This window comes from Vitis vinifera, chromosome 5 (genome assembly GCF_030704535.1).
Source record: "Vitis vinifera cultivar Pinot Noir 40024 chromosome 5, ASM3070453v1".
In the NCBI taxonomy this organism is placed as follows: Eukaryota; Viridiplantae; Streptophyta; class Magnoliopsida; order Vitales; family Vitaceae; genus Vitis; species Vitis vinifera.
The window spans coordinates 2894085-2909179 of record NC_081809.1 but is presented as its reverse complement, the minus strand read 5'-3'; the positions used below and the strand labels follow the sequence as shown (position 1 = coordinate 2909179).

General features: G+C 36.6%; 3 protein-coding genes across 15 annotated transcripts; 2 read left to right on the top strand and 1 right to left on the bottom strand.

The window, feature by feature from the left end:
- Positions 1–163: 163 nt before the first annotated feature.
- Positions 164–3397, bottom strand: LOC100254503 (uncharacterized). 10 transcript variants are annotated; one of them, XM_059736763.1, is made up of 6 exons: positions 3337–3397; positions 3069–3201; positions 1282–1421; positions 830–1204; positions 621–683; positions 164–467 (listed from the first exon to the last, which is right to left on the bottom strand). In XM_059736763.1, exons 1-6 carry the CDS (start codon positions 3379–3381, stop codon positions 231–233), a joined length of 993 nt encoding a protein of 330 aa, XP_059592746.1. In that variant the 5' UTR covers positions 3382–3397; the 3' UTR covers positions 164–230. The 10 variants fall into 10 exon arrangements, with proteins under 10 accessions (XP_059592746.1, XP_059592749.1, XP_059592748.1 ...); XM_059736766.1 differs by having other exon boundaries at positions 866–1204; XM_059736765.1 differs by having other exon boundaries at positions 830–1192.
- Positions 3398–6412: 3015 nt separating this feature from the next.
- Positions 6413–12828, top strand: LOC100247698 (uncharacterized). Of its 4 annotated transcripts, none has more exons than XM_059736756.1 (4): positions 6605–6754; positions 6983–7328; positions 7409–7511; positions 7645–9858. In XM_059736756.1, exon 4 carries the CDS (start codon positions 7712–7714, stop codon positions 9536–9538), a length of 1827 nt encoding a protein of 608 aa, XP_059592739.1. In that variant the 5' UTR covers positions 6605–6754; positions 6983–7328; positions 7409–7511; positions 7645–7711; the 3' UTR covers positions 9539–9858. The 4 variants fall into 4 exon arrangements, 3 of the variants coding, with proteins under 3 accessions (XP_002268620.1, XP_059592739.1, XP_019075492.1); XR_785746.3 differs by lacking the exon at positions 7409–7511 and adding an exon at positions 11626–12828 and having other exon boundaries at positions 6606–6754; positions 6983–7332; positions 7645–9703; XM_002268584.4 differs by lacking the exon at positions 7409–7511 and having other exon boundaries at positions 6413–6754; positions 6983–7332.
- LOC100252810 (late embryogenesis abundant protein D-29) lies at positions 12436–13675 on the top strand. The gene is made up of 2 exons (XM_002268661.4): positions 12436–12896; positions 13014–13675. Exons 1-2 carry the CDS (start codon positions 12572–12574, stop codon positions 13493–13495), a joined length of 807 nt encoding a protein of 268 aa, XP_002268697.1. The 5' UTR covers positions 12436–12571; the 3' UTR covers positions 13496–13675.
- Positions 13676–15095: the final 1420 nt, after the last annotated feature.

The following is a 15095-nucleotide window of genomic DNA, read 5'->3' as shown; positions in this document are numbered from 1 at the left end:
TTAAATGCATGTATGTTAAATACATCAGGGAATTACAATTAAATGCATCAACTAAAAATTTTGGTTCATGTTCATAGAATTTTTCTCTAAACTGATCTGAGAACTCCATGCCCTTGAGTGTTGGGGAGCCTGGTTGAGACTTTCTACACAAGTGCCAAGAATATTGAACTTGAATGATTTGATATAAATTTCTTGAATTTCCTCTTCTTTCTGGTACAATTCAAAATTTATCAATAGAATGGAAGCTTACATTTGCGTACAGTATGATGCCTGCCATGACTAGTGGCTGGACAACCTGAAGGAAGCTGTAGGTGCTCTTCATTATACTTGACACTCATGAGGCAGAGTCCATGGGGTGGTGCAGACAATGCGTATTTAGCAAGCTCCTTTCGATCTCGAGTGGCTAAAATCCAGGGAACAATATTAGGAGGAATTGCTTCCCTTCCTATTTGAAGCAACAGAGCAACCTGCAAAGATGAAATCAGACAAATGCTTTTTCCTGTCAAAGATCCATTGTGAAGACAGTAACCACCATGAAGCAAATGTGGTTGGCTATAAACTGGTGAAATAGACAGAGTTTCTGAACATGGATCATATACAGAAAGAACAGAATGATTTACCATATTCCTCACTTGTCGATACAAAAAACCCGAACCTTCAACTTCAAGCTGCAAAAGAGCACCCTGGGCGATAATACAATTAACTATCAGTTCCAAAAACATCTACATAGAAATGAAAGAAGGTTAAAACAGATACAACTGAATCTCTCAGACTACCATACGAAATAACAGTTCTTTTAAAGTGTCATTCTTCTGAAGCTTGCAATTACCATTTCATTGACATCGAACCGGAAAATATTCTTAACTGGGTTTGGTGACCGATCATTATGTGATGCATTGACAAAAGCAGAGAAATCATGCTTTCCAGTGAAATGCTTTGCAGCCTCCCTCATGGCAAGAGTATTGAGTTTATATACACTATGATACACATAATGACGCAGAAAAGGATCCATGACAGCGTCATTATATATCTTATAATGATAAATCTTGCTCTTCACTGAAAAACGGGCATGGAATTCAGGTACTGCTGGGCTAATCTCTCTAACTCGGATATCAGGAGGAAGAAGACCATTTAGGGCTGCATGGATGCTTTCCAAGCCATCATAGTTGAAAGGAGTAAGAAAGTGTGCCACCTGAAAGCTTAACTGATTGTAACTGGTAAGTTTGTTTGGTCGTTGGAGGATATCCTTTCTCAATCCTCACAAGAGTAAGAAAATCAGACCTGACCCCAGGCATGGACTCCTGTATCTGTTCTACTTGCACCTACCAAGTACAGGTCCTCCCTTTCTAGCTTTGTCGCTCTGGTTAATGCTTTTTCCACAATGCACTGTATGGTTGGCGGTGACTGCTGATATTGCCAACCTGGAACAAATAGTATCATGAGGTTAAGACAATGATCGTGATGACAAAATAAGCTTAAAGTCTTGGGAGATCTTAAAATTATGCCCATATTTGAAACATGAAGACCTAAGAAAGTTGGCTTGCCAAAAAGATAAACGGCATGAAGAAAGCAATGGCTATGCTGTGTTACAAAATTCCCCAACTTTTTGGAGAGCCTATTTATTTACAAGAAGGTGTGGATTTTGAAATCCTGAGAGTTTATCAAGATCTAATGTTCTTCCTGCTAAAACCACAGGGTTTCTCATTCTCTGACTTAGAGATCCTTACAAATTGAGGATGTCCAAAATTATTCCTTCTAGTTGAGACTTGTAAATCCCATGTGACATGGTTTTGATCTTTGCTTTTCATCACCTCTTCTAGCAATGTGACCTTCACCTCTACTTCCAACCTGGCCACTGCTACTCTCACCACCACAATCGAAAGCGGTTGCTATTGCTTCAATTGCCAATGCTGCCACAACTTCTGCCACCTTGGCAACAATACCACCACTGCTATCACCGCCATTGCCACCAGTTCCACCACCCCTAATGTCGTTGCCATCATCACCCTGACCAACAAACCATACCTCCTCCAAAATTCTACAGCCCCTGCAGCCATCACTAAAAATGCGGGCGCCACCACCACTTCCTTAACTGTCACTGCCACTGCATGCCATTTTATGCTCTACCGCACCACATATTGACTAAATTTCCAAAATTGACATGTTGCAATCTGAGAGATGTTCAATTGACTAAGTCCTGTACCTTAGTTACAACTAAGTCCAATTTTCTAAAAATAAAATAAATAAATAAAAATTACTTCTGTACCTTGCTTACAACTTCCTTGTCAATCAATTATTAAAAGTAAGTATTTTTCCCAATAGAAATTTACATATTGAAAGCAGAGATTGCAAAGTGAATTGCATCATTGCTGGATAAAAGTGAAGCTTGAATAGAAAATGGATGAACAACTAAACAAGAAAAGAGAACACAAAGGATGCAAAAATACTCAGGTTGCTCACCCCCATAATGCCCAGATACTTGAGTAATGGCAACAGAAGAACCTTAACAGAGGTCACAATAACAACGGAGTTGTGCAGAACCCAAACTGGAACCCAAGGCATGAACACAACCAGTCTGTTCTCCCGCAAAATACAAAGCAACTTTGGTACCATGAGGATGATTTTTTCACCAAAGATTTAAGTTCATTGGGGGTTTCAAACACAAGAAATACCCAATTCCCTTGGACCAATTCTGAAATTTACATTTCCTTGCATAATACTAAACACAGATTGGTGTTTTAGACCCACTTCCCCAAAATTCACACACAAAGAATAATAAATCGGTTACCCAAGGATGCAGGTAGCATCAGATATTAAGTTTCAAAGAGCAATGCCTGAGAATGGTGAGATTGAGATTGCCCCCCAAAAAAAAGGATGCCATTTGCTTCTCTTTAGGGAGTTGTCTTGAACTAAAGACTAAATATATGAGCGTAGACTAATGGAAACAAACAGAAATCAGAATCACAGAGTTCCCAAACATGATATTACGTATATATGATCATGAATAAAAGATCTTCTTCACTTCAACGAAAATGTGAAAAAATCTAAAGCTAAAGTGAAGACCCAACCTGAATAACGGGTGCCTTCATACGCTATAACCAAACGCCATTTATAACCACTCGCACTGGTATTACCCAAGTGGATGGAATCGCCGCCGCCGCCGCCGCCACCCCCACTTCCACCACCCCCATCACTCAGACTCTGCTAAAAATTACAAAAATCAGCCGCAACAACATCGCTATCATTATCATTAGAGAGAGAGAGAAAGACATAGAAAGAGAAAGGAGAGACAACCCAGAAGCATACGCAGGAAGAGAGAGATGAATTTGCATTTACATTCAGAGGAGGAGCAGCGAGGCCTCCCACCACGCCGTAACTCATTTCTCTGTTTCCCTCGCTTCTGTTTTCCGCTTTGGGGATAACACTTTCCAAAACGCTGCGTTTTGGGTCAGACTGCAGATCCCCAAAACGCTGCGTTTTGAGTGTCTCTCAATATTTTCATCACACATCTACTAGTAATTTTTTTTTTTTCATACGATATTTCATTATCATAATTTTCTTAAACATAACTAATTTCCTATTAAATTAATTTATAATTAGAATTATTCCACTTGATCATTCGAAAAATTCAAATTTATTATTATATCAAAATTGACCACAAATAAAAATTTATTGTAATATAGTCTAATTCTAATCCGAAAACAAATTGATTTTTATTGGTATGAAAATTCATTATAATGATTTTGGGGAATATAACTACTTCGGTATTAAAATTCTTTCTAGTCAAGTTTTCATACTCCTATTCTTCAAAAGGAAAAATTGATAATCGAATTATCAAAGGTATTTTATTCCTATTGTTATACTACATGAAAATAACATATGAAACATATTATTTTCACATGTAAGTTTGATTGAATGTTCTTGATCGGGTTTTGACCATCTTATTTAAAAACCAATTGGTGGTTAGTAAGGGTAAGTCAAATCTTTTATGACATTCGACATCACTTCTCGAATGCTTATTTTAAAACCCATCAATTGGGTAACCCATCCCTGGACTTAAGAGTGACATTATTGCACCTCAACATGACGCTCCTATGACTCAAAACCCTAACCCGAGTCTGACTTTGATACTAATTCTTGGATTAGGTTTTGATAATTTCATTTAAAAACCAATTGGTGGTTAGTGAGGGTAAGTCAAGTCTTTTATGACATTCAATAGTAGGCCTATTCTAAGAGTCATTATTCAAGTGACCCATCCTCATATTTAAAAGCGATATTATAGCACCCTAACACATAAATAATTTTATGAAATATTATGCTAACTTTTTCATGTTAAGAATAAAATAACTAAAATTTTTATAAGTAGTTACTTTTAGCATTACATATTACATGTGTAATCTTTAGGAGTCTTTTCTTAAGTAAATATTTGATTCTTGAAAAGTATTAAAGAAATATGAAAATTATTATTATTTTTTTTAATATTTGAACGTCAAGGAAAAAAAATATATGAAAAGAATACCAAAGAAAATAATAGAGAAAATAACAATATCAAACCCTAACCCCGACTTTGACTCTGATATTAATTATTGGATCAAGTTTTTTATCATTTCATTTAAAAACCAATTGGTAGTTAGTGAGGGTAGGTCAAACATTTGATGACATTCGACATTAAACCCCACAAACCTATTCTAAGAGTCATCATTTGGGTAATCCATCCTCGGATTTAAGAGCCACATTATTGCACCCTAATACATAAATAATTTTATGAAATATTATGCTAACTTTTTCATGTTAAGAATAAAATAACTAAATTTTTTATTAGTTATTGTTACCATTACACCTTACATGTGTAATCAGCAGGAGTCTTTTCTTAAGTAAATATTTGATTCTTGAAAAGTATTCAAGAAATATGAAAATTATTAATTTTTTTTTTAAATATTTGAACGTCAAGGGAAAAAAATATATGAAAAGAATATCAAAGAAAATAATAAAATATTTTGCTATTTATTTATTTATTTATTAGATAAAAACTAAACAAAGTTTTCAAAAAAATACATTTCTTAATAAATTAAAAAAATTATAAATATCCAATACCACACAAGACATTTGGTGTATATGAAAAACCACTTATAAGATTTACCATAAAATCCGTAAATGTTAAAAAACAATTGGCCTAATTGATTATTGAATAAATTCATTAATATTTCCTTACTTCAACCATACAACATCAAGTGCTTCTTTATGAATTTCTCAATTGCTTGAGGAGATGTGATCAACCACAACGACTCTACCTTGAATAATGAATTTGGATATTGAAATTATTAATAACATTTGAAAAAACAATTAAATAGTAATTTAGGGTATGTGTGCTTTTTTTTAATAATGTAAAGAAGTACATAAAATGAACTATTAATGTTTAAAACAAAATTATCAATATAAATTAATTAATCTAGCTTATTAATAATTTTTTCTTTGATAATTTTGTGATCAAATAATAATTACATAACCCTTCTAATACTTGAAAAAAAAAATTTATAAATTACGATATCTCTCTAAATCATCTGATCTTCAATTAGTATCATACAAATTCTAAAAATTTGGATGTATGACTTCAACAATTATCTTTATTCACGATGAACTTTTTAACAACTTAAAAGGATGGGACTAACCACCATGATTTTACCTTGAACGAAGGATTTTGATATTTTTAATAAAAATATTAATTTAATACTACGACAAGAAATATAATGCATTGAAACTTTAACTAAAATTAGTTATCAAGAATTCATGAAATATCTCTATTGTAGCCTTTTGTTAGAAATTAAAGCTTACGAGGAAGCCAAATTTTTTTAAAAATATTTAGTAGCCCTATTTTCCCTCCCTACGTCCATTAAGTTTATTGATCAGTCTACTTAAGATCTACGACCAACCTCATCACTGAAATTCAAGTGCAAACCAATTTATATATTTGTCATCGGGCAAAAAGCAATTATGAATTTAACTCTTCCCATATTTTTACTTAAAAAATAACTTTTTTTTATATATATAAATATCATTTATCATTTCAAGTATTTATAGGTAGGTTTTAAAGAAAATATTATTTTTACAATAAGATAATAAGAGTATTTTTATCCAAATGAGACAAAAAAAATAAAATTACAGAGAGTTAAATTTAAAAAATTGGGCTTTCACAAACCCTTTTAATCAATAACCTTTTTTAAGGTAATAACCTTCATTAAAGTTGAAGAAATTTTTATGGAAATTAAAATAGAATTTTTGACATACCAAAAAGTCAAAAAAATCAAAAGTAAGTATTATTTTAAATATGATTTTTTTTTTCATAATTAATTAAATAAATAATCCATCCCCAAATCTAAACAAAGCCTGTAGCATCATCTTAGGAGATTTTTTTTTATTTTTTATTTTTTTAGATCACGGATGGCATGATTTTAATTGGAAGCTGACAGGAATCATCTACATGAACCTTAGAGCACCTGATTAATCAAGTGGGGTCAAATCCTCATCAAGTAGGTTGTCGATGAAGTCAACGGCTTAGAGACGCGGACATAATTTAACTAAGTTACACCGGGAGTGACTGGATAAGAATCGGAACGCATAACAACAGAGACGGTTGAGTTTGATCTGGTCTGTGCGTGCGTGCGGAAGCACCTCTCGCTCTCCCTATCCCTCCGGCCACCGGCGGACACCGTCGACCACAGAGAGAAGGTCTCTCCCCGGTCTTGGATTTGAAAAGGTATGGCTTTGTTTCTTCTTCCCTCACAAATTAGGGTTCCCGATTTATTTCATTGTCGACCTTCGTAATTTGTTGATATGATTCGATTTTAGAATTCTTTCTTTTTCGATTTGCGAAAAGGTTTAGACTTTAAGATGTTGGAGTGTTGGCGCCAGAGGATTTTTGTAGAATTCGTTTCATATGAATTTGTGTTTTGCGATTTTATTTATACTGGTTTTCATTTGGTAGGGCATGGCCGCAAAGAAAGTTATAGCTATATGTCAGTCAGGAGGAGAGTTTGTGACGAACAAGGATGGTTCATTATCGTATAATGGGGGAGAGGCATATGCAATTGATGTTGATCAGCAAACGCAGTTGAGTGATTTTAAGCTGGAAGTGGCGGAAATGTTTAATTGTAGTATTGATACCATGTCTATCAAGTACTTCCTTCCTGATAACAAGAAGACTCTCATCACAATCTCTAAAGATAAGGACCTAAAGCGCATGGTGAAATTCCTGGGGGATTCTGTCACGGTTGATATATTCATCATGACAGAGGAAGCTGTTCCTCGGAACCAATCCATCATGCCTGCTAGTAGGTAGTTATTGGTGTGTCCATTTTTAATTTTGTTTAATTCTTCTCAGGCTCATGTTGTTCAGGATGCTTACTTTCAGGGTTCAGTTTGGTGCCCAGTTGCAGTGAGTTGCAATGTGGGCACCAAGGATTGTGCTCACATCATTTTTCAGACTAGAATCCCCTGATTTTTTTAGCACAATGGTGAGGTTTCTGTCTGGATCCTGGTGTGATGCACGGTGATTTGGGGAACAAATTGAACTTCAAAACTGTTATTGTGGAGGATGAGTTGCTGTTTGTATGTTGGTTAAAATATTGTGTATGCTTGATCATGCAGGTCAAGCAGGACAACTGTATCTGAAGCAGTGGTTCCTGCAGTTGCCCCTGTGGATGCTGTTGTCGACATGACCCATGCCATCGATAAGGTTGATATGGACATGGCTAATTATACCCATTCAGATAATGCTCCTGTTATTTCCAATGATGACAAGCATCAAAAAGCTGCTCAACAGTGGGAGAACACTATCACTGGCGTAGACCAAAGGTTTAATAGTTTTAATGAATTTCGAGAAGCATTGCATAAATACTCAATTGCACATGGTTTCGCTTACAAATATAAGAAAAATGACAGTCATCGTGTGACTGTAAAATGCAAATCGCAAGGTTGCCCATGGAGGATATATGCATCTAGATTGTCCACAACCCAGTTAATTTGTATTAAGAAAATGCATACAACACACACATGTGAAGGTGCCATTGTGAAAGCTGGGTATCGGGCTACAAGGGGTTGGGTGGGAACTATCATAAAGGAGAAGTTGAAAGTCTCCCCAAATTACAAGCCAAAAGATATTGCAGATGATATCAAACGAGAGTATGGGATTCAACTGAACTATTCACAAGCATGGCGTGCAAAAGAGATTGCTAGGGAGCAGCTTCAGGGCTCATATAAAGAGGCTTATAGTCAATTACCCTTTTTCTGTGAGAAGATAAAGGAGACTAATCCCGGTAGTTTTGCTACATTTGAGACCAAGGAGGATTCAAGCTTCCATCGTCTCTTTATCTCTTTCCATGCTGCAATATCTGGTTTCCAGCAGGGTTGCCGCCCTCTCCTTTTCCTTGATAGCACTCCTTTAAACTCAAAATACCAAGGGATGTTGTTGACTGCAACAGCTGCAGATGGGGATGATGGTGTATTTCCAGTGGCATTTGCCGTAGTTGATGCTGAGACTGATGACAACTGGAGTTGGTTTCTGCTGGAACTGAAATCTGCAGTGTCAACAGCTCGACCAATTACCTTTGTTGCAGATTTTCAAAAGGGTTTAAAGAAGTCTTTGGCTGAGATATTTGACAATGGCTACCACAGCTATTGTCTTCGCTATTTAACTGAGAAATTAAACAAAGACTTGAAGGGGCAGTTTTCTCATGAAGCAAGACGTTTCATGATTAATGATTTTTATGCTGCTGCTTATGCTTCCAGACTTGAAACTTTCCAGCGTTGTACTGAAAACATAAAAGGCATTTCACCTGAAGCTTACAATTGGGTCATACAGAGCGAGCCAGACCATTGGTCTAATGCATTCTTTGGAGGAGCAAGGTATAGCCACATGGCATCAAACTTTGGACAACTGTTCTACAATTGGGTATCTGAGGCAAATGACTTGCCCATAACACAGATGGTTGATGTGTTACGAGGTAAGATGATGGAATTGATCTATAAACGTCGGGTGGATTCCAGTCAATGGATAACAAAGCTAACACCATCTAAGGAGGAAAAACTCCTAAAGGATACTTCCACAGCACGATCGCTTCAAGTGTTACTCTCGCATGGTAGCACATTTGAGGTTCGTGGGGAATCTATTGATATTGTTGATATTGATCATTGGGACTGTTCCTGCAAAGATTGGCAGCTCAGTGGGTTGCCTTGCTGCCATGCTATTGCTGTCTTTGAATGGATTGGTAGGAACCCATATGACTATTGCTCAAGATACTTCACAGTTGAGAGTTACCGCTTAACGTATGCAGAATCAATTCACCCTGTTCCAAATGTAGACAGACCAGTGAAGACTGAGTCTACTCAGGTGGGAATTATCGTGACTCCTCCACCTACTAAACGTCCACCAGGCCGGCCAAAGATGAAGCAGGCTGGATCAGTAGAAACAATTAAACGCCAACTCCAATGCAGCAAGTGCAAGGGCCTTGGCCACAATAAGAAGACATGCAAAGATTTCTAGTGCATATTTTAGGATATTGTAAGTGGTATACTCAGCATTGCTCTCCGCCTCATGTTTTTTAGGCAATTTTGGCCAGTGTAGGTTTGTGCTTGGGAGCCTAAGACGCTTCAGATTATCCCCTTTGCTCGTATAAGCTATCCAGTCCAGATGCAAGTAAATGCAACGGTATTTAGTTAGCTCTGCCTTGTAATTTTGCTGTGAAATTTCCTTTTATAGTTGATATATTTGTTAATGAGGTAGCGTGCAGAAGCATGTATGTGCATGTATAAATTTGTCTTGTGCTCACTAATTTACAAGAGCAAAAGTGGTGTTTCATGTTTTTTTTTAGAGTTTATCACCATTATCATCTGGAATGTGTCCCCTTCATCATAGGAGAAGCCCTTTTCCTGAATTAGGATATCTCCCAGCATGCCCCAAACAAATGAAACATCAAGGTCATCAAGCTCTGTTGCAATGTTTTAATGAATGAGAACTTTCCCCATCCCCTTTCAACCTTACGCATGCAAACCAATTTGGGAGATGTTTCCCCTCTTTACTGACTTATCCATAGTTAATATGGTTTCCTTCATGGTTGTCTGCTTAAAGTATCCACTTCTGTAAGTTCTTGATAACCCCAATTTCCTTGGAAATTGCTTGTCTTCACCCTGAGAAAAGTTCCGTACAAGAATTAACCAAGAACTCCTCTTCTGGAAACCTCCCACGTTCCCCTAATGAAAACCCTCCTTCCCTCAAACCCCATAAATCTTTTCCAAGAAAGCTGTCATCATTGCTACCTCCTGATCTTGAAAAATTCCTCACAGGCTGGAAAATGCCAACTGTCGTCCCTCGTCGTTGCACCTTAAGCAACTTGCCGTCAGTGGATCCTAGTCCTTCTATCTCATTCTCAATGTCCACCCCTTCCACTCCACAGAATTTTCCAGAAAAATGTATCTTTAGACCATTTTCTCTTTCAATAGTCACAAGTTAGAATTTCCCTTGTTCCTTAAATACCATCCATAATCTCACACCATGAAAATTCACACTCTCCTAGTGGACCAACTGTCAAGTCTTTTCTTCGTACATGTCTCGGCCACTATCTGTCTCCATAGGCTAATCCTTTTCAACAGTGAGCCTTCACGGCCATTTCCTGACAAGACCCAGTAGACAAACCCAACATCTTGATTTCCAACTAACCTGCGGTCCTGCACTTAATGGGGAATGACTAAACCATATTTTCTTCCTCCCCAAGCACTCCCTCACCAAGGATGAATGGTGAAAAAACTACATGAAATATGCAGGGATGTTCAATGTTGTATCTTTAGTGAGAGTTTGTCTCATTCTTTGTATAAAACATCAGAAGGAAAATAAAATGAGAGTTAGTTTCCTCTTGTATAAGTCATTGCTTTTTCCAACTGCTAATCTCCTCTCAGGTTTCCTCCCCACCAAATCCTTAATCTCCTCAGCTTTGGACAAGGATCAGAACTGCATGCCAAGATAGAAAGAGGGGAAGCCCCCCACCCTACTTTTCAAAATCTCAAACCTCTTGTTACCTTCATCTCCTATTGTTTAGGGATTCAACATGTTCAGTTTAGTTTTGCATTCACTTTTTCTACTCATAATATGGTTGGAAGAAGTTATGTGGACTCTGCTAAGGTAATGACCAATGCTTATTTGAACTTCCCCCAAGCAGATGGATAAATTTGGAGTTTAGTTTCATAATGGGAGAAGATACTCTGGTTGTGGCAATGCCTACAGGCAGTCGCTATACTTGAATATTGTTTTGAGAAGCTGTGGTATCTTTTCCCTGTTCTCTGCTTTACGGCAAGCAAGACTGGTTGTTGAATATCTCAGGCTTGTTGAAGGGGAGAATTTTTTACAACCTACAAGTTTCAAATAGTTGCAAGGCATCTGTTTAGGGTGGAAACCATTTTGACAAACCTTTTGAACTGATCTAACATTTGAGAGTATACATGAGAGCTGAAATATTGACTAAGATGATTATATAAAAGTTAAATTCCACAAAACCGTAATTAATGAACTAAGCATACTTGGGAAACACAATTATGTATGCCTCTTATTTCTCACAATTTCTTTAATTCATTGTCCAGTCTTTTGTTTCTGATCATCAAAGTCAATCAACAGCCCGGAAACTGGATCCAATGAAGACTGCTATTACCAGTCTGTCTTTCAGCAACCCCTAAATTTTCTAGCTGCTGCCTGCTGGCTTACTGCTGGGCAGTGTACAATTTATTCTTATTACTATGATGTACTTGAATATGAAGTCCATGAACTGCAAAGAACTCCCAAATGTAATGAGTGCAATTTATTCTTATTACTATGATTATTAATTCAATGTAACAGTTTTACATGAAATTTGGTACCCACTTTCTGTTGAATATATTGCCTTTTTTTTTTTTGCTAATGTTGTATTATGGCTGTTACTTGTTACCCAAACTTTCAACCATCAACGAGGGCAGTGGATATCAAAAAGACTATGGCCTATGGCCGACTGACACCAATTGTACCCAACACATACAAATTTGTCCTTTTGCTCCTGATGCTCATAAAATCAGTTTAAGTGTTCAAATGATGCATCAGAGGAGCGGCGGAGCAGAGTGCAGTTTTGGTGAAGGTGAATTAATTAAGAATATAGGTATGTAAATTACTAACTTCAATAGATTGGGTTGGGTTGGTGCATGAGTGTGGACGTGACACGTGCCACATCAGTCAAACACCAAAGCATGCGTGGCATTACTACGAAGTTGACACTTTGGACATCCTAAGAAGACACATGGCCAGCTCATGTATCCACTACCCTCCTACAGTCGCCACGTCGCCTGACACCTGCCATTTTCTTCCGAACCTTCCCACTCTCTCTCTGTCTCTCTCTATATATATACTTACAAACACATGTCTGTGTGCATTGCTTCAAACAGCTGGGAACATCATTCCTGAACTGCGTGGTTACTTCTTGTTTGCTGTGATAGTTTGAAGGAAAGGATCCTTCTCTTTTGATTTAGTTTTGATCCGAGGAGCTCATATTATTGGATTTTCATGGCTTCCTTCAGCTCACGGAAACCTTGTGAGTCCTCCTCCAGACGGGTGATGGCCCTTGTTCTGGTGGTGATGGTTGTAGTGGTGCTTACCAGGGGCTGCAGTTGCTCCCATGTTACAGAGGAGGTCAAGGGCCAGGTGGAGAAGGCTCAGGAGAAGGCGGCAGAGGCAGAGGAGGAGGCCAAAGAAGCCTCAGAGTCGTGGGCGGAGTGGGCTAAAGACAAAATCTCACAAAACTTGAGACTCAAGCAAGAAAAGCAAGCATCTGATTCCGCAACAGAGACTGCCGACAAAAGCCAAGACACTGCTGAGGAAGCCGCTTCTGGTTAGTAATACTAGTATATCATACAATTCATTGACTTGCTTTCTAATGGATTATGCCCTGCATTGTATCCAATAAGATTGATTATAATAGCAGTTAAGTTAATTGGTGGTTATGCAGGAGCTGGGCAATACAGTGCAGAGAAGGCAGATGAGGCGAAGAAGGTATTGAAAGAGAAGACCGAAGAGACCAAGGGAGCAGCTTCCCAGAAGGCGTGTGAAGCAAAGGAGAAGGCTGCAGAGGCCAAGGAAACTGCCTCCCAGAAAGTGGGCGAAGCAAAGGAGAAGGCGGGTGGCGTGACAGAGAAGGCGGCAGAGGCAAAAGAGAAGGTAGCGGAGAAGGCTAGGGAGGTAAAAGAGAAGGCGGCTCAGAAGGCGGAGGAGGCAAAGGAGAAGGCGTATCACAAGACAGAAGAAGCCAAGGAAGCAGCCAAGGAGAAGGGAGCAAAGGCCGAGGAGAGTGTGAGCTGGGCTAAGGAGAAAGCGAAGGAGAGTTTCGATGCAGGCAAAGCCAAAGCAGGGGAGACGCTGGAGAAAGCCAAGGAGAGAATTGAAGCTGCTAAAGAAAATATAGGAGGGCGAGGTGGAGACGAGGAGCTTTGAACTGTCTGCCTCTTTATCATTCTGCATCTCTCTCACCCACCCCCGGCGGGCTCCTATCCTTATCCTTATCGCAAATGAGTATTGTCAATGCTTTGCTTTAAACATATCAGAATTTTCTTCACTTTGCTTCCTATAAGTATTGGTTCCCTAATTTAATATATACTTTTTTATTACCTTTAATTCTACCCTTCTCTCTCTCTAAAAGCTTTCTTAGAGATTCGATTGCTTTTTTGCATGTCTACTTAATATCTTATTAAAATATTACCATATTCACTTTTTTGTTGAATTTAAATATTTAATAATTATTTAAAAATAAAATAATATAATTATGATATATGATTATGTTTTTTTTGTTAATAAATATGTTTTTAAATTTTATATCATTTTTATTTTTATTTTTTTCTAATTCTATTTTTATCTAATATTTATTTTATTTAAACTCAAAATTGTTAAGAATTGAGGAAGAAAAAATGTCACAATTGCTTCTTCGGTTCTTCCTTTAACTGATTAAATGGAATTTTTATTTCAAATTTAAAATGGATGGTCAAAATATAATCTTGGATATCCCTAGCTTGAAAAACTTTTTCAGTAACTACTGAAGAGTACCCTAAGATTTTCCAAATCTTAATATCTATTTTATACTCGTATTTCTTTTTTTTACCTTTTATATCATCTACTGCATTAGCTTTTAGATGTCAAATAAAGCTTCTAATCCTATTCTTCTTTCAACAAACTTTCTTTCTTTTCTTTCTACAAGCTTCCTAAAATTTCAGCCACCAAGGTAAGAGTAGTATGGGCCTTGTGCCACTGGATCCATCTCAAGCCCACGCTCCTCAATACGTGGAATAGGCCCAAGGGGTTTTTAAATTTCAATTCATTCATTGGCAGATGTCATGTCAAACCTATCCGTCGATAACAACTTGGAAATGATATGGAGTTGTGGACTCTTAAATTAAATATAAATGTTTCTGAAGTATGATTGAATTTAGAAGGACTTTCGGTAATTAAGACATAAAAAATAGGACTTAAGACTGAAAATGATAAAAGCTTTGACTTCTGATTAAGTATTGTGATAATCACCTTTCGCACAATTACCGACTTGGCAAATTGGAAAACCAACTTGGGGGATGTCCCACGTGGCAGCCATTAGTAGCACAACTGAAGAAAAATATTGGGGTTATAGAGATTAAATGCAACCAATAGATATCAAATGTAACAAAAATTACGAAATGTTTAGAAATTGTTTTTGAGAATTTTATTATCTGAAACGAAAAATATAGAAAATATATTTGACAACTAAAAATTATTTTTTGTTTCGGCTTCTTAATAATAAGAAATATATCGTTTTTAGAAAATATTTTTTAGTTGTTTTCTTGTTTTTAAAAAATTGTTTTAAGGAATGATTAAAAGTAAAAAATATTGGATATAAAAATTATTTTTTAAAATATTATAAACATGATAAAAATATTTTAAGTTTTCAACCAAAATTTTGTTTTACAAAAATTAAAAAACCTTATTATTTTTAATAATTTGTAATTAAAAAAAGTTTTTATTTAAATATATTTTCATTTTTTATTTTTTGAAATGAAAATATTTTAAA

Coding starts and splice junctions, on each gene's coding strand:
- LOC100252810 (XM_002268661.4), top strand. CDS start 12,572: ATGGCTTCCTTCAGCTCACGGAAACCTTGTGAGTCCTCCTCCAGACGG. Junction 12,897..13,013: donor TGCTGAGGAAGCCGCTTCTG/GTTAGTAATACT, acceptor GTGGTTATGCAG/GAGCTGGGCAATACAGTGCA.
- LOC100254503 (XM_059736758.1), bottom strand. CDS start 3,381: ATGAGTTACGGCGTGGTGGGAGGCCTCGCTGCTCCTCCTCTGAATGTA. Junction 3,202..3,294: donor CTTCCTGCGTATGCTTCTGG/GTTGTCTCTCCT, acceptor AATTTTTAGCAG/AGTCTGAGTGATGGGGGTGG. Junction 1,422..3,068: donor TGAAGGCACCCGTTATTCAG/GTTGGGTCTTCA, acceptor TATTTGTTCCAG/GTTGGCAATATCAGCAGTCA.
- LOC100247698 (XM_002268584.4), top strand. CDS start 6,986: ATGGCCGCAAAGAAAGTTATAGCTATATGTCAGTCAGGAGGAGAGTTT. Junction 7,333..7,644: donor TCCATCATGCCTGCTAGTAG/GTAGTTATTGGT, acceptor TTGATCATGCAG/GTCAAGCAGGACAACTGTAT.